The sequence below is a fragment of the Cygnus olor genome, chromosome 1 (genome assembly GCF_009769625.2).
Source record: "Cygnus olor isolate bCygOlo1 chromosome 1, bCygOlo1.pri.v2, whole genome shotgun sequence".
NCBI lineage: Eukaryota > Metazoa > Chordata > Aves > Anseriformes > Anatidae > Cygnus > Cygnus olor.
The window spans coordinates 19,907,142-19,934,108 of record NC_049169.1 but is presented as its reverse complement, the minus strand read 5'-3'; the positions used below and the strand labels follow the sequence as shown (position 1 = coordinate 19,934,108).

At 39.4% G+C, this 26,967-nt stretch overlaps 1 protein-coding gene across 6 annotated transcripts; it reads right to left on the bottom strand.

Annotated features, from left to right (window-relative positions):
• Nucleotides 1-184: 184 nt before the first annotated feature.
• ZBED4 (zinc finger BED-type containing 4) lies at nucleotides 185-26,209 on the bottom strand. Of its 6 annotated transcripts, XM_040549171.1 has the most exons (4): nucleotides 25,980-26,188; nucleotides 20,210-20,287; nucleotides 10,776-11,025; nucleotides 185-5,489 (listed from the first exon to the last, which is right to left on the bottom strand). In XM_040549171.1, the coding sequence occupies exon 4, from the start codon at nucleotides 5,081-5,083 to the stop codon at nucleotides 1,565-1,567; it is 3,519 nt and encodes a 1,172-aa protein (XP_040405105.1). In that variant the 5' UTR covers nucleotides 5,084-5,489; nucleotides 10,776-11,025; nucleotides 20,210-20,287; nucleotides 25,980-26,188; the 3' UTR covers nucleotides 185-1,564. The 6 variants fall into 6 exon arrangements, with proteins under 6 accessions (XP_040405105.1, XP_040405111.1, XP_040405099.1 ...); XM_040549177.1 differs by lacking the exon at nucleotides 10,776-11,025; XM_040549165.1 differs by lacking the exon at nucleotides 20,210-20,287.
• Between the last annotated feature and the right edge of the window lie 758 nt (nucleotides 26,210-26,967).

Below are 26,967 nucleotides of genomic sequence, written 5' to 3'. Positions count from 1 at the left end.
GTTTGTTGATTACCTTGAGTGAAATTAAGAGAACTTGAATCTATGTGTTTATATCCAAAGAGATACATGGAAAACCAATCTTTTCACATAGCACGGTCTGATTATATATTTATGATTACAATTAAATTATTCAATGGTTGTCTTTAATCCTTTTAAAAAAAAAAAAGGCAGTGTTGACTACCACTAGAAAATTGCAAATAAAATGTTTAATTTCAGAAACTGAGTTCACCATTTATAAATACACTAAAACATAGTAAATGCAAAATTAGATTAGGCATAGGTACAGTATTTTAACAAAGCTACAACTTTTCTAAAAGGTCATAGACAAATGATGACTTGTTTCCCAAAAAGTAATGAAAACTGAAATGAGGAGATTAATCTTTCTAGAGTTAAAAAAAACATTGGAGAACATTCCTTTCAAATTAAAATGCTGGCTATTCTTTTTCCCACCTTATTTGAAGTTTTGAGGGCTCTATGTCCCATTTGCCTGATGGACTGTGACAGTTAAGAACCAACCCTACTACATGAAATTCTAAGCAGTGCACCGTATCCATAAGGCTATTACTGAAAATCAGAAGATCAGTTATTTCTGTACTAAGAGCTTTAAGATGGGCTGTTCTACACAACTGAAATTACTTTAAGAATAAGAGCTCAATTTTTACAATCGGGAACCTTAAAGTTTCGATGCACTACAGATTAGAAAAGGTTTTAGAATGACATTACAGTCTTCATCATAAATTCCTTGCTTTTTTTTTTTTTGTACATGGCATTAAATAACAAGCATTGATTCATAAACTTCGATAAACCTTCCAAAGAGCTTTTATAAATAATGAGATTTTTTTTTAGTTCATTTAAAATGTAAAACCTGAACAGGAGAAGCCAGGATGGGAAGCTTTACTACAGACTGCTGGATAACCGATGTTCCATATCATCTCAAATCTAAGATTTGTTTTCAGATACTAAGTCAATAGTCTCCTGTAAAAACACCTTCGTCCATAACACTTCTTAATTTTATAAGTACTTTTGGGCTTGCAGTTAAGAACATTACATAATAAAAAGATGGCTCGAACCCCATCTTTCATCTACAGCTTTCTTTCGACAACTACAAAAGCTGTTTTGTTGCAATTAAAGCAATGTTCAACTAAAATACAGTACCTGGTTTATGGTTTTTACATAATAATTGAATAAAAAACTACAGAATAGAACTGTTTACATCTTTTTTTTTTTTTGCCATTCTATTAAAACAAATGACTGAGCTTTTTTAAAGTTCATTTACAATTATGGATTAAAACCTACATAACTTTGTATAATTTGACAAGACAGGCTATCTCTAGTATGAACTTTTAAAAAACATATATACAATATCTGGCCTGAAGTACTATGAATAAGGCACATGTAGACATATTGAAAGCTGAAAAAAAAAAAAGGAACTAAAATTTGGAATTATAGTCACTGATTAGATGTCATACATGGCCCCTATTGGAGCAATTTAACAATCCAAGTTACAGATAGTTAATATCCAGTGAGCAACAATAGATTTAGTCTAGCAGTTTGTTCATTATTTTCAATACTGGAAGTATATTAAAGGAAGATTCACTTTCAAAAAGATAAGTTTTTCGAAGTGTTCAATCATTAACCTTGATTGACTAAAGTTGTTGCTTTCATTGGATGTATTGAACAATCTCTCTGAAGGAACAATGCTCGGTGGGCAACCCAAGAACCTGACAGCCAATTTTGACAGTACTGGCCAAGATGATTTCTTAAAGTTCCAGTAAGTTAGAGGATCACAGTTATGCTCAAGCACTTCTTCCTCCAAGTAAGAAAGCACCATGTCTTCTGGTAACTTTGCTCTCTCTTTTAGGTCTTTCGTTTTCTTCATGTCACCCATGAGTGACCAAAGATTATCTTCCCCATATGAATTTGTAGATGGTGAACCTATATCACATCCATTGGAAACAGGTTTATCATCTTCTGAGGTAGAACTCATTATTTCCAGCTCCCTGATTAAGTCTTGTTTATATTGTTCAGCCTCCTCTTCTGTAAATAAGGATGTTTTATAGCGGGGATCCAGAAGCGTCGCAAAAATGTACCTTGGATCATGAAGTGTGGAGGACAATCTACTCACCATAGCCTCTTTCAAAGATTTCAGCATGGTATCTATGCCCATTGTTTCCTCAAATAGCATTTCTATTTTCCTGTTAAGTATGTGAATCATTGGAATCACCTGGCTTAAAGTAGACATGTGTGTACTCATCTCCCTACTTGCAGCTTCGAAAGGCTTGAGAGCATGACACACTGACTGCATAACTTCCCACTGATCACAGCTTATTAGCTCCCGAAAGCTGCACTCTATTGACATTTCATCAATTGCTCTTTTCTGTTCGATAAGACGTTCAAGCATATGAAATGATGTATTCCACTTGGATGGAACATCTTGTATAAGCTGATGCTGAGGCAACTCGTACTCTTTTTGCAGCTCAGCTAACTTCTCTTTTGCTTTTGCTGACCGATGAACACGTTCACAGATCTTTCTTGCAATACTAAGCAAATTCTGAACCATTCTCTGGCTTTTAATAGCCTCATTTACTATGACGTTAACAGTGTGACTAAAACATTGTACACTTGAATGATCACCTTCATTTAAAGTTTTTTCTATACTCTGATTATCAGTAACAGTAATCCCAATCTGAAGACCAATGGAAGTAATCCATGTTTCCCACCAATACTCTAACTGCTTTTGAATACTGATTCCATTGTAGTCACAATCAATCTGTGATACATTTAATAGTGCTGAACAATGGTAATCCTCACACTGTGGTCGAAATGAAGACTCAAACGTTACCCAATGAGCTGTAAGGGTTAGATATTCTCGTGTTTGGTTGCTCATCCATATTCCGGATGTAAAATGGATCACTCCACTTTCAGCTTCTTTAAGATGTGAAATAATTATTTGTTTTACATTATCATACATATTGGGAATTGCTGTCCTAGAAAAGTAAGATGGAGAAGGTAAAGAATACTGAGGTTGCAAGTATTCAAGCAGCCTGTTAAAGCCAATGTTGTCTACAAAAGAATATGGCTGAAGGTCAAGTGCAATCATTTCAGCTACAAGACTTGTGATTTTTTTGGCAACTGGGTGAGAGTCACAAAATTTGTCATTGGTTTCATCAAAAGTTGAAGATGCTAATAATTCTGTGCTCAGTGGCATGTGATTATCCGTAGATGAGGATAATACAGTCTCCGAGACATCAGTTTTTAATACATTGTTATGAAACCGCTGCAAATGTCTAAGAAGGCAACTTGTGCCTAGATTTGTTGGCTTTTTCCCCCTACTTATTGTACGTCCACAGTGCATACATATTACTTTTGTTGAATCTGCAGAACAAATTGAAAAATGATTCCACAGTTTTGAGGTCTTCTTGCTAGTAACAGGAAATATAATTTGATTATCATGTGTAACCATCGTGGGCAAGTCAGTCAACTTTGAGGATGAACATTCTGCAGAAGCCAGAGTGGCATAAGGAGAATTTGCCAAACTAACATCAAGACAGCTCTTTTGGTTTCCAATTATATCGGGATGGCGTCTATATAGATGTCTCATCAAGCAGCTTGTGCCCACATCTCCTTTTTTACCACGACTTATCATACAACTGCAGTATCTACATACTGCTTTTAGACTGTCTGCAGGTGACAGTGAAAAGTGATGCCAGACTTCTGATTTAAGTCTTTTCATTATCCTTTTATTTTGCTGAAATACAGCAGTAGGTTCAAATATTAATGGACCTAATCCCTCACACTGTTTCTCAGGTGAGGAAACAAAGGAGACTTCACCTATATCATCAGAAGATGACAGCATTGAGTCTTCCACTAGAGCATCTCCAGAAGAGAGATTAGTATGGATCTCCTCAGAGATTCTGTCTGGAGAAGAACAAACAGAAGTTGGTTCTTTCATTAGTTTTCCAGGAGAGGATGACATAGAATTCAGATCACTATCTGAGGGTAGTAAAGAAGGCAACAGAGTTGGTGGTGCAGTGTAGAGAGGTGGTATGCTGGTACCACCTCCATTCTCTTGCAGGACAATGGAACGATGGGCTCTCCACATGTGTCTTATCAAACAACTTGTTCCCAGGTCTTTTCCATTTTTTCCTCTACTGAATTCATTCATGCAGTGGATGCAAACAGCTTTAGAATTATCTAGAGGTGATAAATAAAAGTGTTTCCAGACAGCAGATCTCCTCCTAGAACCCGATGTGCTCTTTGGAATTACAACAGTTTTTTCTGCTACGTTCTCCACAGTTTCATCATACTGGTTGTTGGGTAGCTGCGGAGATGACCCAACCATGACTTCTTCTTTGTTGCATTTTTCAGAAACTGAGAGATCTGCTATTTCTTCAGAAGAAACAATAGAAACAGATTCCTCAATTATTCGATCTGGAGATGGTATTTTAGAAGCCATTTTCTTGACCAGCTTTATAGGGGATAACATAGAGCTCAGATCTCCAACATCTGTGGACTGAGGAGGCAGTAACAACGTAGGTGAAGGAAAGGAGGATATACCTGGCATACTTCCATTTTCTTGAATTAGTACAGTAGGATGGGCTCTCCTCACGTGCCTCATGAGACAACTTGTACTTAGGTCCTTTTCATTTTTACCCCGACTAAATTCTTTCATACAGTACATACATATTGCTTTAGTGCTATCTCTAGGAGATATAAAAAAATGATTCCAAGCAGGTGACTTTTTTCTGGAGCTTATGTTTCTGCTGGAAAGAAGGCTTTGTGTCACAGCTTCCATTGCTACATCATACAGCGTACTACTATACTGAGAAAAAAGAGATCCATAATCATCTTCGTTTTCTGTGGATAAATATTTGCTAGGGTTGTTGCTAATAAAGTTCTTTTCTTTGTCTTCTTGTTCATCACTGCTGTCTGCATGTTTGAAATCATCTTGTTCTGTCTTTATATCCATTCGTTCTAGAGTACAGTTAATGGTGTCTTCCTCTTGCTCTACTTTTAAGTTATTGATTTTACCCAAGACAAAATTACCATCCATCTGGGGGCAACCTGATTTACTGTTTTCCATGCCTGACAAATTCTTCTTGCCAAGTCTTCATTTATTAATAAATATAGATAATTTAAAAAGATTATTTAAACTTTGATTAAAGTAATATATCTTGTATACTGAGTGCACAGACACAAATGTGCGTGTTAAAATAATCTCTGGTTTATGAATTCTGTATCCGTGTTGTACACAAGCAAATACGATTAGTCATAAGATTGCATTAAAAAATTATAGACTTAATTAATGGAATCTCATTTTTTTCCCCAGGATCAGGACATTTCAGGTCATAGATGACTGTTCTCAAAGACAGCTACTGTTAAATGCTTCATGTTGTAGACATAATCCTAAAGAATGAATGTTCTATTTTCTTGGTCAAGGAAGCCATTCTGTTCATCTTGGTTGGACAACTCTGATTCCTTTGCACCATCTAGAAATAAAATAATCAGAAGACAAAGTTGACTAACACATTCTAAATAACTATTGTAAACATCAGCTGAAAACATGCACTAGATGTTCTGTGTGTTTTTTTTCCCCGCACTTTCTTTAAGGTAAAAAGAATTCAGCCAAATGCTATTCACCTTCCCCTCCCCCCTAAAACAAAACAATTTATTCAATGAATCTATTGTGGGCAAATGCATGTCTACACACACAGCACTGGACCAACTTTGTCAAAATCTAGAGTCCAAGCATCACTTTTGCATTTGCTTGTACATACATACACCTCACCCTACATCCTAATTCAACCGCTGTGTAATACATACGTATACACGCATATATCCATACAGCCAACTATATCCATAGATACATATAGAAAGACAAGCAGGCATTTAGTCATGTTAGCAACAAAATATGCACTTAAGAACAAATGTAAATGTTCTCTGGTACATGTGAACCCTTCACTGTTAACAGCTGTGTCTAAGAAAATACAATCTTTTGCAATAAACCTTTGTAAGGGTGTCCAGCATTTAGTTATACTCATCTCTGTTCCTCTGACATGGTCCACATGGTTATATTCACGCCATAATGCTCCCAAACAACACCATAGCATAGAAACGAGCTACTTTTTGACTTTCAGGATTAAAAACTGAAATGCTTAATTTACGATAACTGGGCTATGCAAATGCTATATATACACACTGAGGTCACCCAATAGCAACAACATCACTCAGAAGCAAAGATACATACAGGTGCATATGCTGCTGTCCAGTGCAGCACTGCCAGCTCAAGTTCCCTATGTATCTAATAGGAGAAATCCCATTTACACCAAGACACCAAAACAGCTAATTTCCCTCATGGGCAAGGATTTCCCCCACCAACAATTCCAGTACAAAGAGCTGGTATTGAAGATGCATATTTTATATATATGTATAAAATCAATCACTGAGACTCAAAAAACAAACAACCCCCACCAGCCCCACACAAGCCCGAAGATGTCTGCTGTTGTCAGACCCTTCTTTTCTTGATTTTTTTTACTACAGTTTTACCAGGATTCTAAATTTTGCCAAACCCTCACTTATTCTTTGCATCATTAACATAGTTATTGATATCTTTATTAATGATGGCAAATATTTTTTTCACCACACAGCCGATGCTACACTATCCAGTCCAATTTGTACAAAATGGATTTTATGGGACTTTCACCTAAACTGAAGATCAAACACACAAATTTAAATTGGATATTTTAAAATTCTTGCACAATTTTCATGTGTTACTCAAACACAAGGAGGATTTCAACAGACAAAAGGTGAGATTAGTCACAGCTACAAGACACGATACGTAGATCGAGGTTGTACTCGCACAGAGTTTTTTCCTTTGTGTCAAGACCTATGTCATATCAGCTTTGTAATTCTCTACGGTCTGTTTGCATGAGAGGTCAAAAAGAACAGCTAGGAACTCTGGTTTTCCGTGGATTTCAGACTTCTGTAAAACCTATTGTAGTAATAACATTCTCTCTTTTCCTGTGCAGTAGAAGGGGCTGGGAAAAGGAGGAACAATCAGCTTATTACAGTTATCTTAAGAAAAGGGAGATGGAGCCATCAAAACTTTCGCAAAGAGGAAAACAGCCACTCTGCCTTTTCTTTCTGTGAAAGTTTTAGAGTTTCTGCTCTGCCTTTCTCGGGGGAAGGAAAGAAAAAACACATATATTCAGACACCAAAAGAGAACTCTAATTCTGGGAAAAGTAAAGGAAGAGACCTAAAGAAGAACCTTCTTACATTTCTAAGAAGATCTATCTCACTATCACACTACCTGATACTCTCCACAGGTTTGTAAAATTACATTTAAGAACAGTCCCAGCAGCAGAGATTAAATTGACATCACTCAGTATAATAATGACTGAAACTGAAGCTAGTAATCACACATGTTGATGATATGGAAGCAGGTGCATCTGGGATGAGGGAGACAGTGTACGACAGTCAACATTTTGAATAGAAATCAAACAGGATTTTTATATTTTTTATCTGAATTTGGATCTATTTTTTGAACCTGGAACTTGTACTGCAAACATGCAAAATCATGAATATATAGGAAATTGTTGTTACATGGGATCACAGAACAGAAAGGCTTACAAACCATTCACTCCATGCAGAGCTTACAGAACGTAAATTATGCATCAAGCACCAAGCTACAGCAAGCACATTACAAATCTTTAGCTAGATCCACAGAAAACAAGTATCCACCAGAAGCTGATGCTGAAGAAGTAGAGCACAATTTCTTTGCCTAAGAACAGGTACTGGTATCTCTAGCTTGTAATTTCTTTCGTATGAGGAAAAAAAAAATACAACAAAAAACACAGTTCTAGACTTTTAACAGATAAATCCATGTAGATACTTCACTTGTCCTGATAACCACTTACTGCTTAACACAGTTAAACATAAGGTAGCTGTAATGGGAAGATTTGGAAGACTGATAAAGGAGACCAACTGCAAGGTTCGTAACAATACCTTACTAGATTGACATTCATTAACAATAAACATTGGCAATGGTTGGTTCTTAATCACTAGCAATCATTATCACTACATATTCAAACAGTTAGGTCCTAATCATCTTATCCTACATTAGCATTGAGTACACAATACCACTGAGATGATGCCAGGCAGTTAAACACTGATGGCTATGGTACCTGATGGTCTGATCATTTGCTGAAGCAGAGGTAGACAGGCAAGGCAGCTATTTAGACTCAAAGCAGGAATCATAATCACCGTGGTAGACATCTTTCTTCTCAAATGTTCCTTCCTGTTGCTTGTGGTTTCTAATGCTTGTCATCTCCTTTACCAAAAAAACGGTGTGGAAAGCAATCCCATCTGCTCCTGGCATGACTTATCTCATTTTCTTTAGTACCAGAAACTGTTCTGGTTCCACCAGAAATCCTTACTGCTTATTCAGAACCCTTTGGTTTTATCTGAAGATTTTACTTCTTGAATTGTTGATTTACATGTTCTTCTGTCCCGTTTGTGCAATTAAACATGGCTCTCCGTTTGCAGCTATATATTATTTCTATACTTATGCTTATCTGTGATGTAAAATGCTTTCATGATATTAGGAGGGCTAGGCTATCAGCACTGTCACAAAGTACTTGCGTACTGTGGCTGGTTACACTACTGTAGTGTAGTTATGTCTATGTTTAAGGCAAGAAGTAATTAGTTATATCCAGTCTAATTCATGTATGTGTTACAGGTCTCTGCATAGTTTTCTGGACACGATTGCTGCCTTCTAGGTCTGCAGAACAGCTAAGATTATTAGATGAGATCAGTTAGGGCTGCTATATCCCTTCCCAGGAAATCCTCAAAGTTGGATGCCCCTTGGAAAAAATACATGCAAAGTCTTCTATCTTCTTTCAAACACCTAAGTCTGATCTCTGTTACTTTGAGTGTTACTACATCAGACTGTAAAATTAAGCCAAACTCCCTCCCCTCAAACACCCCTGAGGGTATTTCAAACCAAATTTTCTTTAGAATATAGTCCTCAGGACTTGCAGGTGTAGAAAGAATCTCTGCCTCCCATGCCTATTCCTTGCAAGGATCGATCTGTTTTAAAAACAAACACAACACTCCATCCTATTTTAAAATTTTATAGTACCCTAGAATAAAGTATGAATTTGCTTATTACCACCTTCAGTAGCTTAATTATCATTGGACACAAACTACTCAAAGTTAAGAACTGCTGTTAAACAAACAGGATATTCGAGGAGAAGGAAAATTTCTTCAAAGGTACAGAAGGCTACAGGCAATCAGCTCAAAATTAGAATGGATTTATGTCTTTGAAATCTCCTCAATTAGATACAGGCAAGCAATAAAAAAAAAGAATTAAGAGTCCCCTTGCAACAAAAATCTTCAAAGAAAATAAATGGAAAGAAAATATACAGAACAATTATCTACTCAAATCTGCTCTCAGACTATTAGTTCTGAAATGGCAGTAGACAGTCAGTGGCTTGCTGTGGTCAGAAGCCTGCAGCAACATTTTATAGGATTTTCCATTCAAAATTGGATTACTTAGAGTGTACAGTGGTTGACAAGAAATGTCAGGAGAATGTCACTGATCTAAGGAGTGCCACATCAGAATGCCGTGACCTGAAGAAATCACTACTGAAGGAAGGGGGGCAAAAAAAGAAAAACATTGGTGTCTTGGGATTGTGTTAATATGTCTACATGTTACTGTACAGAGAAGTATGAAAAGCGTACAAGAACACTGAACTATGAGCAGATTATTTGTAAAGCAGACCATGCCCTGCAAGTTTAAAACAATTTCAGACTGAGTAGTCAGGTGCTAAATCATGGACTTGATTACATTACAGAATGCAACTAACTGAAAGTAGTTGTCTAGAGAAAATAGTTTAAAACTACGAACTTCAAATTATTACCTAAGTGCGTAATGTAAATATAGACACGCGTGCACCTGTAAAATGCAAGGGTAGAGGTTTCAAGAAAGATGCAAAAAGTGGAGACAAAGTGAAAGCAAAACTATTTACTAGTTTCAAAGATCAAAAGCAGCGATAGATTTTTGGGAGTCAGAAATAGATAAAAATGTATTAAAAACAATTTGAAGAAATGGATGGCAGTTTTGGAATAAATGGTGCTGATCTTGTTTATTTTTAGAAATGTACAGGCATCATCATTAAGAGTGTCAAATAAAAGGAAAATCCTTAAAAGCATACAAGCAGTGAGGAGGAGACAGTTTAATAAATTATTATTAGCTTACACTTCAATGCCAGGTACTATGCTAATTAAAGAATATTTGATAAAAAAAACAACTAACCAAAAACCCGTAAAAATAAGCTAACAAATTTTTATAAATGTATAGCCTAGAGAAACCTTACTGGCCTTTCATATTACAAACCCCTTGAAGTAGGGAAACAAGAACAGCAAGAGATTTTTTTCTACAGCAACTTACTCTGACAATCAGTCACAGCTCACCCATACATACAGTTTGCAAGATGCTGAGTGATTAAGACATGGTATTAGAAGAGACTGCAAAATTAACATGTTAGTTATACTCTGCCAGGAGGTGGGTCCTACGCTCAGGTCTCACTGAAGTTCACAGGCACCTGCACAGAAATACAAGCATGAACTAGTGGATGCAGCTGAATAATTAGGATCAAAGTAGAGAAAGTTAGACTTAATAAAAGAAACAAGTTGTTCTGGATCTAATGATTTGTAGAGGATTGTTGGGAGAGAAAAAAAAGAGGAAGTAAAGCTAGCTTTACTATTCCATTACCTTTCTAGACACCTGAAAGCCGGAGACTGCAGCTACTTCCTTTAATCCAGAATGTCTATGAGCTGCACTCCAAGTTACATTAACCCATAACTTCTGTGGTTTTATGAAGGTATTCTCTCCAGCTTGCAAAATACCCTCTCATGTCTGCAACCCCAAATGCTCCATCTGGACGCAAAAGAGTAAAGTGTGGAAATAGCACCATCGATGCTGCATAATGTTCCTTGTTGACAGGAATACTCTTCACCCTAACCTATTATTGAAACAGAATATAACAATTAGGACAAATAATATTATAAATTTTTATTAACTTCATATCAAAGATTTGAAGTTTACTTCAAATTTGTGTACTTCACAGAAACTATGTAAAAAAAATCCAGTGTATGTTAATGTAATGGGAAACAATCACCAAATTCGTATCCAAGTCAATTAAAAAAAAAAAAGTATAAACAGAAAAAAAATGATGGAAGCTATTACTCTTAAAAGCACTCTTTCTGGAGGAAAAGACAACCACCCTGTGGTCAAAACAAAGTATTTTTATTGAAAGTTTTAACAACGTATACTTTTTTTTCCTCTACTTTTATCTTTAAGATTGATATATGGAAGTAGTGAAAATATAACCTTTTTGAATATTCATAGAATCACTTCATTTGGAAAAGACCTCTAAGCTTATCTAGTCTGACCTTTAACCTAGCACTGACAAGTCCACCATTAAGCTGTGTCACTAAGCTCTATGTCTACACATTTTTTGAGTACCTCCAGGGATGGTGACTCAGCTACCCTCCTTGGGCAGCCTGTTCCAATGCCTCACAACCCTTTCAATGAAGAAATTTCTCCTGATTACCAACCTGAATCTCCCCTGGTGCAACTTGAGCCCATTCCCTCTAGTCCTATCGCTAGTTACCTGTGAGAAGAGGCTGACCCCCAGCTCCCCACACCTTCCTTTCAGGTAGTTGTAGAGAGCAATAAGGTCTCCCCTGAGCCTCCTCTTCTCCTCCAGACTAAGCAACCCCAGTTCCCTCAGCCGCTCCTCACAGGACTTGTGTTCCAGGCCCTTCACCAGCTCTGTAGCCCTTCTCTGGACATGCTCCAGGGCCTCGATGTCCTTCTTGTACTGAGGGGCCCAAAGCTGGACACAGTACTCGAGGTGCAGCCTCACCAGAGCAGAATACAAGGGGATGATCACCTCTCTGGTCCTGCTGGCTACACTAATCCTGATACAAGCCAGGATGCTGTTGGCCTTCTTGGCCACCTGGGCACACTGCTGGCTCATGTTCAGCCAGCTATTGACCAGTATCCCCAGGTCCCTTTCCACTGGGCAGCCTTCCAGCCCTGCTGAGAAATAATAGTATCTAGGTTTAGCTCTTGTTCAGGCACAAGCTACTTGGTCTTGCAAAAGTTTAAATTTTTCCCTACATAACCCTAATCTACTTAGGATGCCTGTAATACTTTATCTTCCATCTTTCTTTTCTCTTCTGTCTATTCCACCATGAATTTCGAATTTTACGAAGTCACCTTATCACATGGCTCATCCATCAAGGTCTCATTCTCACTAAGGGTCTCTAAGTACTCAAGTACTCCAGATACAATTCTTTAAAAAAAAGACAAAAAATAATAATAAAAAAAGTTTTTGTAAATATTTTTCAAATTCTATTTTGGATTGAGACAAACATTTTGGTATAGAAAAATCCTATTATGTCCTACGGGACATTCACAAACAGTTTTATATGCTTGCGTAAATAAGAAAAGACTGTTTCAGCTCTCAGACTGGGGCTGGTGTTGGGGAAAAAAAAACATGCAGTTAACTCCCAATTACTTCCCAAGACTGAGGATTTTCTGGGTGGTGGCCAAGCAGGATGCAACACGTAGGAGCTGTACCAGGCTTGAAGGCAGGAACCAGGCAGCTCCTGCTGGACAGAACAGGACAGCATCCTGGCAATGCAGCTGATGCCCTTAACTCCCACATCCCTGAAGAGAAGAGAAGCCAGGACAATTCAAAGAGAAAGTAACATATCCAGAGTAGTGCACAAGGAGGGAGACGAAAATATGCTCCGGAAAGTCATGGGACAAAGGTACATGCTTAGGGGCTCGGGATACAAGGCAGAAAGAATGAGAGCCCTCCAAGGAAGGTATGTGAGCTCCAGTGCTCCCTGTCCTGACACAAAACAGAGACCTCTGATTTCTCAATGCATAAAGACCATTCATGCCTCTTCACATGGATAAAATCCTCAGTGCTTGGTGTAAGCTGCGGCCTAAAGCAGTCATTCAACCCTGTCAGAGAAAAAACATGTTGTGGAGAGTCGTAACTATCATCATGAGAGCTAGGTACGCAACCCTAATTAGAAAGGCAAGAATTTACCTAAAGCACAGAGACTGAAAAGTTACAGAGACTATCAGCTACGTGTAAATACTCCCCCTTTACTTGCCTCCCACCCCACAAAACATTAAGCAATTTTACTGGGAATATGGATTATTTTATATTTAGCCTAATGATAGACCAGCTAGCGTCAAGTCACACTTCTTGGTTTAGAAGTTTCTGGACTCCTCTCTCTCCCCTCTATTTTTCCTGCCACTACTAAATGCAAAGTAATGCACGAAGATAATAATCAGCAGCACAGCTCAGAATTGACACTTTTTGTCTCAGGCTCTTGCTAAAGGGACAGTGTCAAGTTAAAATCTAAACAGCACATGGAAGGCAGGTAACATTTCATGGAATGTCCATGGAACTCTGTTTACCCATCATTTTCAGATATTCCCTGAAACCTCGGGAAAGATTCAAGAAGTGGAACTCTGTTTCTGCCATAGCTCCCCCTGCCCCAGTTTTGTACATGTATCTCCATCGCAAACCCTAAATTATCTGTATCTCAGTGTAAGGAGAAAGATGTGAGCACCAGCTCCCCCTTCAAAGAACTATACCTGCTCTACACTGATGCGTAAAAGATGTGAAAATAATTCATTAAAACAGCAAAGCTAAAGAACAAACAGTATGAGTATGGTAACAGATCAATGTTACAACCATTTTTAAAAATACTTCAAAATATACGTAAAGCAGAAATGAAGTAAGGTTTCATTCTCAAAAATACAATTAAAAAAAAAGTTCTTCTTACTCTTCTCGTACCAGCATATCCTCAATCACACTACCTTTACAAAAGATAGGGATATTGTTTTTCTAATACTATACATTTGCTATTCATTATTTTTGAAGTCTGATATAAACGTGGGTGTTTGTGCTAGTGTGCACATTACTCACTTACAGCTGACGTTAGTTCTTGCATCCCTGTTAAGCGCCCAGCCAGATTTGTTAAACATGCGCAGTACCCAAATATTTCATCTGACCTCAATGGCACAGGCTGACTGCTCAGCATATTTCAGGATAAAACAAGCATCAGATATAGGCCAAAAATCAAATTGACTTATGGAAAACATCAGTCTTCGTCACGTATTTGTCAATTTATTAAATATTCATCTATTTGAACACTCAGCCTCCATTACCTAGCTTTAAGCAACACCATGTTTTAAACACTATAAAGCCCATAGCACAGAAATCCATATTCCATGATTTCAAAAAGCATTTACTTCAAAAACAAAATAAAAACACACAGCTAAGACTAACAATAACAAAAACATCAAATTTCATCTCTGTCTAAACAATCCCATTCCAAATTTATATATAAAAAATAAATATCACCTTGTTGTATGTACCACCATACATAATATTGCACATCACCACACACAGTAACACTACTTATACCTACAACCACCTGATATGCCTATAATTGTTGCTATTTTTTTTCCTTAGTGCACTAAAAATACCAATGGATCTCAAATGGGGCTATCTTCCTTCACATGTCCTTTGCTAACTTTCCATAGCTGCACACTATAAGAAAAAAGTAGGTTGTACATATGCTAATAATTTCTGTCACAGCTTTTACTATGAGATTGCTCATTAAAAAAAAAGACAGATTTGTCATGGTAAGTAAATTATGTCAATATTTGTCTATGATCGAAACTGTCTCTCGAGTTGAAGAACCTTCTTTCTCATTATCTGGTGTGATGCTACTGAAGCAATGCTTTCAGGATCCATTTCTATGCTACTGTTCACACCTACCAAATGGCAGATCTGCCTGTCACTTGTTAAAATGCTGATGCTTTAAGTACTGATTTCAATAATTTTAACAGAATTTTCATAAGTCTTACGCATCAGTTCAATGTTGCTTCAAGTGAAAACAACAGATTTTGCTTCTCTTTTGATATTATCATTTGTATTTTAAGACAAATAAGTATTACATGCTAATAAAATGGGGGTAATTCTTAAACAATGCTAGGAGAAAGTTTCATTAAGAAAAAAAGTTTTGGTGTTTTTTTTTTTTTTTTTTTTTTTTTTAAACAGCTGAAGTATGTGCTGTTTAGCCTGTAGTATTTTTTAGTGTAGGACATCAGAGATGCTTTCAGTATCTCATGTTGTACAATTTGGGGCTGAAGGGAGGGAAGACGAATGAAGGTTCCAACAACAAAATATGGGGTTAAAACTCAGAAGATAAAATAAGAACAGAAGTAGGGAACATGCATCAGTATTATCGTGGAACAGGAAACAAAGCACAACCAAAAACATAGGAAAAAGAGATAAGTTCTGAAAGAATTAAAGACAAAAGACAAAACATTTATTCCGTGTTGCTAGAGAAGAGCAATCTGCTTTCAGAAAAGCATCAGAAAATTCAAAGCAAAGCTCCTCTGACACTTCTTTCCCCCCAAGTGATCAATTCCTCCGTCTAGCCCGTAGGTCTCTACTCTTCCTCCTTCTGTGCAGTATACAGCTGAGAAAACAAGTGAGATAGGATTAGGACAGTATTCTTTTTTTTTTTCTTCCTCCTGATAAGTTTATCTTCCTATTTTGCAAGGTACATATGCTTTTGTTATATATATATATATATATATATATATATATATATATATATATATTTTAGGATGTCTATCTTGAAGCCCAGCAAGAGTGAAACCTTAAGAACTTTAAGGACTATTCCAAAGAGTTAAAAATGAGACATCTGAAAGGGAGAAAACTGACGGTTACAAAGCTGAACAAGTAGAATAGCAGAGAATGAGAGAGAAGTTTGGAGATGTATGCCATGCCTAGAGTAGGGTAAGACTTCATGGAACTCTTGCTGAAAACATCTAAGTATTAAGAGAAATAAAGCCTCAAAAAATATAAATACGATCTTTAACAGAACATATAACTACCCATTAATGCAACTTTCTGTTCATATTAATGCCAGTTAGCTACACGTCCTCAGATAGTTTCACTTGTGCTATGGAGAGGTTTTCCATTATTTACTTACATCCTATTTGTATACATGTAATAAGACACAGTACTATGTTTTTAACATACAGGTGTATCCTAGAACTGTTAGCTTCCGCTTATCAAGGCAGGTTAGTAAGAGGACAATTCACAGTCCCTGAAAAGACAGAAAATATTTTCAAACAGTAGTTTACATACTTCATAAGGATTTTTACAGCCACGTTTAATCATTCTTTTGTCACAAAATTTTATTTCAAATCAAGTTACCCTAAATTGCAAATGCTTCTCTGAAGAAACATTTAAAAACATGTAAAAATTCTTTTTTCTTCCTCAAATGACGATTTGAAGAAATACATCTAGTTTTCACTTGATGCAAAGAAAAACCCATCTACTTTACTAAGTATAACAGAAAATAACAATCACAATACCATCCAAGATAATTTTACAAGATGAGTTTAGAAGTACTGTTTTGCCAATGAGCACAAGAACAGGAATAAGTCCCATAACACGTGCGGGCATAGTTGACCATACCCATGATTGGGGTGAACTTTTTAAAGCTACTTTTAAGTATTTTTTGTCATTCAGTGTTTCTAAGGAAACTGTATGAACACCATTAGGAACTGACATATCCATCTGATATCCTGGTTTAAAAACCCAGTAACTTCAACTCTGACCCTCTTAGAGCAGGCATTCCAATTCATAACATGGGGGAGAAAGAGAGAGAAGTGTGCAGAGGCCTTCCGTTCGCTTGCCAACCAGCCTGCGCCTAGCCTCCGTGACAAAGGGTCTTTTCCTCCTCAGCCTCTTTGCAGTTCTCTTTGCCTTCTTCCAGACAAGGTGATATTTTGCTGCAAAGATGCAGCTGACAGGCAAACCAGCCAGGAAAGCCGGCATTGTTTCCACTAGCACCACATTGAGCACTAGCAGGAAGTCCAAAAAGACACTCCTGTCCCTGGCAAACAAATAGCTTAGTCTTCTTCCCCCAAAAGAAATGGTTTATAGAAGAGCTATACTGTTGCTGTAGACTCAGATTTTAATTTGAGCAAACAGGATTTTGCTCAGGGAGCTAATGAGAAATACAATTTTAATTAAAAATAAAGCTTTTTGTAGAACTTACCCTAACAAATGCAAAGCTTTAATTTCTGTAATGCAACCTGTAATTTAAATAAGTTTTACAGAATACAGATACGTGAGTGTTTTTTCCAGAGCACAATCTAAGACATTTTTAGTACAGGAGCAGGTAAAGAAAAACAGCCCCTGCTGTTTCCATTTGCTTAATTTCTACCATTACACAAAAGCCAAAATAATCATTTCAATAAACCCAATGTTTTGTAAGATATGCAAAAGGGAAATTAATAAAAACATTTAGAGCAAGGGGAAGGATGGGGAAGCTCTTTGTTCTTTATGAGCATCACTGTGTTTCCTGCCATAAACAGATTACAGTCTCCCCACAGCACACGAAATCACAGAGGACAACTTCACGTTACTAGGAAGGGAAAAGAAGAAAGCATCCTCAATTTCTCCGATTTCCCAGCACCAAATGCAAACATACTGCCAACAGCATGGTTTGCCCACTGCTCGGCTCTCTGAAAGTTGGCCCACACTTCATTCAAGTGGCTACTGATGCGAGTCACAATAAACAAAAACCTTCCATGTAATGAGGATTACCCCATTGCCTTCTGTTTTCTCTTTCTGCCTGTGGATATCCTCCAACAGTGTTATCAGCATATCATGTTCCCACCTCTAATGCAGAAGAAAAAAAGAAAATACAATATGATTGCCATCACCTATTTCAGCATGTCTTTGCAGTCAATAATTAAATTTCTTAAATAAGAAAGGCTGCCAGAAGCTAGGAGCCAAAAATTTGGCGGGAGCTCTAAATAGGCAGCGTATTCAGAACTGCCCTTTTCCTCTCCACCTTCTCATGACACATCAAGGGATCTATGAGATCCCTTTAATCAGGAACTAGATCTTCTTCAATGATCTAAACTGCACATAAAAGCTACTGCATTGAAAATGTGCTCAAAGGCTATAATTCTTATACTGCATGTTAAAGGATGCAGAAGACCTGTAATATTTCCAACCTACTGAAACAAAATTTTAACATCTGGACAGATTAATACTTCCATCTTTGTTCTCAGGAAACTCTTCAGCTCTGTGTTAAGTACCCATCCTTCTAAGAGTGCCTAATGAATCACTAATGAAGAAAACATCATCAACAAAAAAAACACTTGCAAAGTGCTAGCTCTCCAGGCCATGCTACTCAGCTCCAGGAACTAGTATGCAATAACTAATTCGTTCACGATATGCTGTATGGGGCAATCTGCAGCGGTAAATCACATCAGATATCACATATTGATATGCTGAAACGCAAAGGAAAAGCAAAGTCAGCCTATGACTACCATGCCAGGAAGCAGAAATCTTTTTATGTGCAAGCTAATTTGATAGAGCAGAAAAGCAATCCCCAGCAAAAAGTAGTATGAGACCGCTTAACACATTATGTATTTGATATATTTTATGATCCCCAAAATAATCATGCAAAAGTGACTGCCTTCTATTAACCCTTAACAAAATAAAGAAAAACAAACACTTTGTTGCAAGGAACTCAGACTATGCTGTATGAATGCTCTTTTAGGCCGACTAAAATTACCTACACTCTATTCCACAGTGTTCACAATATGAACTTCAAAGAACTACATAAATATGACAATATGTAGGTAATAGAATGTATATGCCTTTCTATTGGAGCTCATATTGGCATTTATCTTCTTTAAGAGCAACTACTTACAGATTTTATTACCTACCAGAACAATGCAGCTTACTTCAACTGGATTATAGTTCAAAAAACAGTGCTTGAAGATGCTAAGACAAGATACTAATTTTCAGTTGACAAGTAGTACTAAAGGGGATATTCTCATTGGAGGCTTTTAACCTTGAGGGCCACATTAGAAAGACACTTTAGGTAGAACTATAAAAAGCTACAGTGCTTGACATCATATAATGGAACAGTGCAAAGCATGAAACGACCCTTCGATGAGCGTATCAGGATTCATCGTCAAATACGTGAGTGAACTTTTGGATATTCTGGCAAAAGCGACATAGCTTCTTTTATCAGATTGCTTTACAGTGGCCAAAAACTGACTTGAGATGGTGCTGCAAATGGTGACTACACTTTCCTGTTATTTGGCTATGCTATTGGCTTGGAAAGCACTAATAATTAATTTTTGCTTATACTTGACAATGAAAGATCCACAAGCAGACTTAGTATGTAACAAAATTCCCCACATCTTCTGTATGTGTCACCTAGAAAAACTTTCCTTCAAGAAATGAATGTGAATCATACTTTTATTTTTCTTTTCCTATGGAAGCCAGAGTCTTGGATGACCCCACCGAGACTTTGTAGCTCAGTGTTCTACCTGTCTTAAACCTTTTGTCGACCTGTTGCTAACAGGCATGTTAGCCAATGATACAGACAGCTTAAAAGTTTAAACAAAAACAAAACAAAACAAAACAAAAAAACAGTTCAAATCAAGGGAAGAGCATTATCTGAAACACTATAAAAGAATAACACCTATTGTTAGGCTACATATAAACATTAATATAAACGATTTTTTCATGCATAAAAATAATCTTACACTTCCAAAAATATTTAGTCACAGCTCAAACTGAATATATAAAGAAAAAAACGTTTGTGACAAAAACCGTAAAGAAAATACTGAAGTTTATTCTATCTACGAAGATGCAAAAACGTGAACAAAGCAAGTATAACTGGGGTACAGGATGGATGTAGGGCATACAAGTTACTTCCCCCTTTTTTAAGGGGTAGTCTGGAGGATAAGGATGTATATATAACCAGCTGTTACCACAGAGTAGAAGGTGCACCATAAATCATAAGCTGGTTACTATTATTGTAACACTGTAAAGATAGCCAGGCTTCCAAACTTATTTTTTAAATCTCAGATACTCACACAAGCTGCCTGCTAAATTACTAAATTCCATACAAACTAATTTATATATATGATTATTCATACACTTTATCCATCGGCTTACTCTAAATTAATACTAATAACAACAATCACGCAAGACCCTAAACAAACAAACTGTCAATTAGTTCACTGAGGGGAAAAAAAAAACAAAAACTTACACATCTGTTCCACTGCATGCAGGAGGATTCATTTCAAGTTAAATACTTGTTACTCAAACTTAAAGATGATGATTGTATCTAAGGAAAAGAAGAAGGTAACTCTTTTTAATAGAATTTTTTAGTCACGTTAACTGTCACAGTGGCAAGTCACAGGATGTTTCAAGTTTAGGTCATAGCTCCAGGAGCTGCACTTATACGAATAGCTCTCCCCTTTTTTCAAGATCTCTAGTCTTCATAGTTGTCAAGAAAAGTTAGACATTTTCAACTCTAGAGCACCAAAGCAAAAAATAATAACGACATTAAAAGTCATTTATTGTACACGTCTTGGTGTTGATCCATAGATATTTTATTTTTATTTTTAGGCTTAGAGGTGACTGTGTGGCATTTCACTCTCCGGAATGAAAGAAACCAAGGCAATATACTCACTTCACACTGAAGTGGTCAGAGCTACACTACATTTCAAGGTAGCTTGTAGGCACCTGTTAATGCACTACGGGATTCATCTGGCAGCTCGTTATGCCTTCCTTTCGTGAGCTAAACACACTGCTTACACACTGCACCCAGCATGTGTATTAACCAACATGCAATAACACAGGGTGAGCACAAGATTATCATTCCCCATGTATAAGAAAGGAATGACTAGAAGTGGAGCACATTAAGTCAGGTATTTTGGCTTAGAACCAAAACCCGCCAAAACAGTCCAACACAGGACATATTTTTGGAGTTTTGCTTCTCTAGCCCCACTGACTACACAGACCTGAGCATCTTTGTGCCAGAGTACCCCCCTGGCTGTTTCACTGCCCCAGTGCATTAAAAAACACCAGGACATCTTTTTGCTATCTTTGAAAATCCAGTACAGCAACTTCTACTCAAAATCTGAACACCAAAAAAAAAAAAAGCTGGATTCTGCAGTTTAATGGCCACGAAGATGCTTTGTCCTTTTCTTCTAAAGATGATATGGACCAAGCATCAACAGGGTTCAAGCCAGCAAAGCACTTTTCCCAACAGTCAATGCTTCCTGCACATGTTCAGATCGTTAGGCAGAAACACATGCCTACAGATTTATATTTCTTGGTAAGCAGAACACCTCTCAGAGGAAGGAAAGTCCTGATTGCTTGCTTACAGTGCATTAGCAGATGAATTACACGTAACCTCTTTTACTGACATTTTCCATTTAAAAATACGTCCATACTCCCTATTAAGCAAGTGAAAACATCTCCAGAGCTCTGTGGCCAGCTAATTTGACTGTTAAGAAGAGACACTTTGGCTGTCCCTTCTACAGCAAACATTTAAATAATGTACATGAGGTAGAAAGTGTCAGCCAAGGTGACCAGGACCCACCCCATTCCCAAGGCTCATCAGGCAGGGTTAGGGAACTCTCCAGAGATGTGGATTCAGCTCCTCAGGGCAAAGAAGGGAAGCTAACCTGGCTCTCCCACATTCCTCGCAAGTGCCACTGCCATCGTGCTACAGGCAAGAAAGGGTACAAATAACGTGTCTTTATCCTTCCTTGTGTCTTTAAAAAAAAAAAAAAGCCACCCCCTTCCCCTCTCATTCTTTCATTTGTTAAAGATGCCTGTAAAAAAGTTTCAAGCTGGGTCAAACATTTCATTAAATTCAAATTAATATTTGGGTTCTCTTCATTGTTTTTTCTAGCAAAAAGAATAACAAAGAAAAAGTCATTGTAGCTAGATCTGCTCTTCTTTTCTGTGCACAGAACACAAATTTAGAAAACCGCATACAGAACCACAGCAACAGGTAAACAGCATAATTATTGAAATGCTAATGAAATGAAGACAGTTGAGGCAAAACCAGTACAAATTCTTTGATCACTGTCATACAAGACAATTACTAGTATATTTAACTTAAAATACCTTTTTCCATACATTTTGTATAGAATTGCAAAGAAGTATTTCTAGAATATATCACATGGGCCAAAACATGCCTATTTTCAGCCAGAAACTTCAGGCTATCGACTACTGAAATCCAGAACTGACTTTTGTATTAGATGTACAGAAAATCAGAGCACTTGGAGCTACAATGACTCCACCACACCGAGGGAAAAATATACCTGTATGGCAGGTATGTTATATATGTAGTGACTGCAAACTACCAGGCATGACTTGAAAAAATGAAATATTCGACAAGCTTACAGAAAGCCATAAAAATGAAGTAGCAAACCTCTAAACCTTCAACGAATGATTGTTTGTTGCTTTGTCATTACAAAGCAAAGTGGGAGGGGAAAGAGGAGAGAGACAGTAGGCAAGTGTGCAGTAGTGGCTAAAGAGCACACAGCTTCCAAGTTTAAATAAAGATAATGGTAAGTAATACCTCTTATGTCAACATCCACTGAAAATTAGTATTACACAGGTTACAGGAAAGACTGATGCTGCACTCTCTAACATGTTGTTCAATATCAAAAATTCACAATTTGTTCTGAATGATTACATTTGAACAGAAATGAGGACCTTAAAAAACAGGGTCCTTTCCTGCTTTTATTTTAACAGACCATCACATTATGCTCTGCCTCATCACAAAAGAAACAAAATTCTGTTACCGTGTTTAAACTATTTATCACTACATAATTTAGGATAGCAGTTTCTACACTTTGGGAAAAAATTATAAAAGTTTTAATTGTTCTTAGTCCTTCTGTGTGCTTAAGATTCCATATTTCACTTAAAAGCTACCTTTAGGCCACAGAAACTACAGCATTTTTTCAGCAATTGGATGAAATTAAACAATCTCACAGTTGAGAAATGCTGAAAGAAATTGAAGATGCCAGTAGCAAATACAAAATAAGCAGCCGAAGCTGTACAGAAAACAATGTCCTTTTGCCACATGCAAGAGGACACCTTTCTGTGAAGCCTATTTGGAAAGCGTGCACCAGAACAGCAAACATTATGCAAATCACATTTGTTTCTGATGATACTAATAAAAACACTTAAACTCTCCTTATTTAAGAGAAAGTCAGATAATGATGAATTAAACACTATGGCCTACACTGTGCAAAATCCACAACTAAACTGCCTATAATAGTGCTTCCTGCCTAAAAGTAAGCTAATATACATGTATAATCATATTTATTTGCATAAAGCAGATCTTAATTGTACATTACAGTGGCAAGCCCATAACACAATATGCTCCTTTCGAAGATGAGAACTCCTGCAAATGAAAGGCAAGCCTCAAAAGATAGGATTTACAAAATGCTCCCTTATAGAGACTCTATGGTGAATAGTGGTAAAATGTAGCTAAGTGTTCAGAGATATGGCCCAAAACATTTGCATTCCTTAATTTAAAATTTCTCAGAGCCACAAACAAATCTCAACGAAGTTACTACGGTTAGGGTTGTAGAAAATTTGAATCAAACAACTTCCAAGAAAAAGGGAAGGGGTAAAAAGATACAGCAGGCTCAAAGGCCACATAAAATAGCAACTATTCCTTACGGCCCAAGAGTTTGCCAGGACTTCCTCCGGCAATACCTAGTTCTTAAGAATTGATGGATAGAATGATGTAATTCATTCTACATTACGTATAAGACGTTAAGACATACATAATATTAAATAAACATCTGTGGAATTCAGCTGCCCTCTTACATTCCCAAATTATAAGTTTTAGTGATGTACTGTGCATACTAAAGTAGCTACCCCCCTTCCCTAACCAGCCATGACCCCACGATACCGGCTGTTCTGCAAACACAATTCTCGCTCAGGATATTTGCGGACTATGTTTAAGGTGTGTCAGAACAGCCAAACAGAAACAGAAGCCATAGCATGCCAGGTACCAGTAGCACGACGCTACTCTTAAGCTGATCACCTTCTAGCCTTCCACCACTGCAGGCTTGGACTTTCACCTTACCATTCGGGATGCTGCATCCGCAAGAATTTTGCTTGATACAGAGTACCAGTAAATGATGACAGGTGTTAGAAAGTACAAATGTTTAGGAAACACTTTCCTCTGAGATGCTCAGCTGAGTTATTTCATTTCACATATTCTCAACCAATTCTTAATCCAGAGAACTTCTACAGCATAAATTCCTCAACATCTGTTAAAGTAGGAAGACACCAGCAACACTGTAAATCCCAAGGGACAGAGATATCCGAAGATAGAGGAACTTGCAGCTCCTTGACTGTGGGTCTCATCTGTAGCAGACAGCACTCACATTTCTAAGAGTCCACAAAAGGATTCCTCCTGCTTTTAACAGACAATAAAGTGACAGAAGATTTTTTTCCTCCCCCAAACCAAACTCCATAGTAAATAATAACTAGAAAGCCCCTGCCCAGTATTTGCATAGGACTTTTAAAAGCAAGTTGGTATCTTGGGGATGCTTGATAAAGTCTTCCAGGCTTCACTACCCCCAGCACATACTCCACAAATGTCCCCCCAAAGGGTGCCTGTGTTTGAAGGGAAATGTTGCATTCCTGAAGGTAACCTTCAGAAGGAAACAACTGTGTTCCCTCTCTTTAAAAGCAAAACATGCACATACACCATGGGCCATGCGGAAGACAGCACACAAGGAAAGCCTGAGGAGTATGTTTATGTTAGAGGGGCTTGAAAGACTTTCTCTGCTTGGCTTACAGTTGCAGCATGACAGCTCATGCTGAATTCCTGAAACCTCTCAAAGATACACCCCAGAAACAGCACACAGCCGCTTCTAACACAGAAGTGCCAGGGAGAAGGATGGGGGAGAGCAGACCTTCTACGCTGCAAAGCCAAACGCTTAAACTTCACGATAATATACGGAATCGTTATTAAAGCAAAACAGGTCTTTGACTGTTTTAACTTCTCTGGGATTAATAAGTGTTTTTACACTTTTAGCAGACAGCATGTGCAGCAGACAGCTCTAGCGCGCACGGCACCCTCCAGCACCCAGTGAGCACCGTAACACAACCGGCGCCTGCTGTCAGCAGCTGTCTCGGTGCAGCCCTAGGAGTTACAGAAGACATTTTTAAACAAAACCAGGGCCCCAAAAGTAAAAAAAAAAAAAAAAAAAAAAAAAAAAAAAAGCGGAGAGCAGAGCAGTTCAGCCCTGCAGACTCTCCACACACACCTCCCCTGAGCCAACACCGGCTCTGCCGAGGAAGGACGGGGCTGCGAACTTCACAGGAAGAGATGCGCTGTTTACACTGCCACCGAAGCCAGCGGCGGACGCCTCCCCGGTCCCGGGGGGGGGGACATCTCCTGGGACTGCCCGGCCTTTTCGGCCCCGGGGCCCCGCGGACGAAGCCCTGGCGGAGGAGCCCTCCTGCAGCCCACACGCCCCGGGCCCTCCGGGATGGGGACGGCGGCGGCAGCCACATGGCGAGGCCCCGGCCCGGTGCGAGCGGGGACCGAGCCCCACCGGGTGCCACCGGCCCAGCCCGGCCCGGCCCGGCCCAGCCCGCACACAAAGCCGGCCGCCTCCGGCCCCCCCCAGCCGCCGAGCCCCCGGGGAGCGGCGACCCCCGGCGCAGCCCCCGCCCGGCGGAGCCCCCTCCCAGGGCCTCGCAGACAATGGAGCCCGCACCGCGGGCCTAGTCCCCGGCTTCCTGCGCCGCCCCGCCGCCGCCACACGCCCCCTGCCCGGCCTGGCGGCGCTGTCCCGCTGGCGCTCCCGGCCGGGACGGGGGGGGGGCACCGGCGGCACCGCCACCGCCGGGCCCGGGGCGCGGAGCTACGGCGCGCAGGCACCGGCACCGGCACCGGGCGGCGGAGGGGAGCGGGGCGGGGAGAGCCGGCCCGCCCCGGCCGGCCCAGCCCGGCCCCCTCCCGGTGCCGGAACGGGGCCACTCACCTCCCCGGGCGGCCGCCGCAGGGGAAGCCGGAGGTCGCCGCCGCCGCCCGGCCGGGCCCGAAGGGGTTAAAAGGAAGGGCCGGGCGGGCCCGTCCCATTCATTAGCCGGGCGCTTTGTCTCCAGCTGCCGCCGCCGTCGCCGCGGCGCTCAGCAGCCTGCCCCGGCTCGGCCGCCACAGGGCGCGCTGCGCAGGCGCCGGGCTCCGAGGGGCGGCACCGCGGCCGCCGCCGCTGCCCGCCCGCCCGCCGAGCGGCGGCACGCACGACGCACAACATGTCACCGCGCCGCAAAATGGCCGCCCCCGCGCGGGTGGCGGCGGCGGGGCGGCTGCGAAGGCGGCGGGGACGGGGCCGCTGCTGTGTCTGCTGCCTGCGCCTGGCAGGGGGTTTGGATCTGAGCTCCTGTGTGGCCACCGCAAGGAGAGGCGTTCAGGATCGATGGTGTCCGTGGTGTCAGTTCCCGCTGGCTTGGGATCCTAGCGCTCTCCTGGATGAAGCTTCTGCGGTTCTGGTGTCTGGTTGTTGCTGGCTTGCTGCCTTCCGTGGTTGGGAAGGATTGGTGAAGGTCCCCAGGTGGACCGAGTGGCCCACGCTTTTTGTTCGGGGCAGGGGGTAAAGTGGGGTGGGTGCTGGTTTTTAATGTATGGAGAGCAGAGTGAAGACATGGTCTGGTGAGGCTTTCGCATTTGTTGTCAGATTCCTGGTGGCAGTCATAGGCATCTATTACTTTGACTTCAGTGTCATCAGTCACGATAACTCGCATCTTACCTTTGGCAGGAGAAAAACAGTAGCACCACTGATGGTAAAATCCTTTTTTGTTGTTGTTGTTCTGTTTTTTAAAGCAATGCTTTGTTTTAAATTGAGACAGTGTTTAGAGAGAGAAATTTATTTTCTTCAACCATTATATTTAAGCAAGAATCTCTTTCTTGATCTGAACTGTCTTCATCAGTTAACTGATTTTTTTTATATTTTTTTTTTAAATGAACAA

Excerpts from the sequence above, each read along its gene's own strand:
- ZBED4 (XM_040549156.1), bottom strand. The coding sequence starts at position 5,083 with ATGGAAAACAGTAAATCAGGTTGCCCCCAGATGGATGGTAATTTTGTC.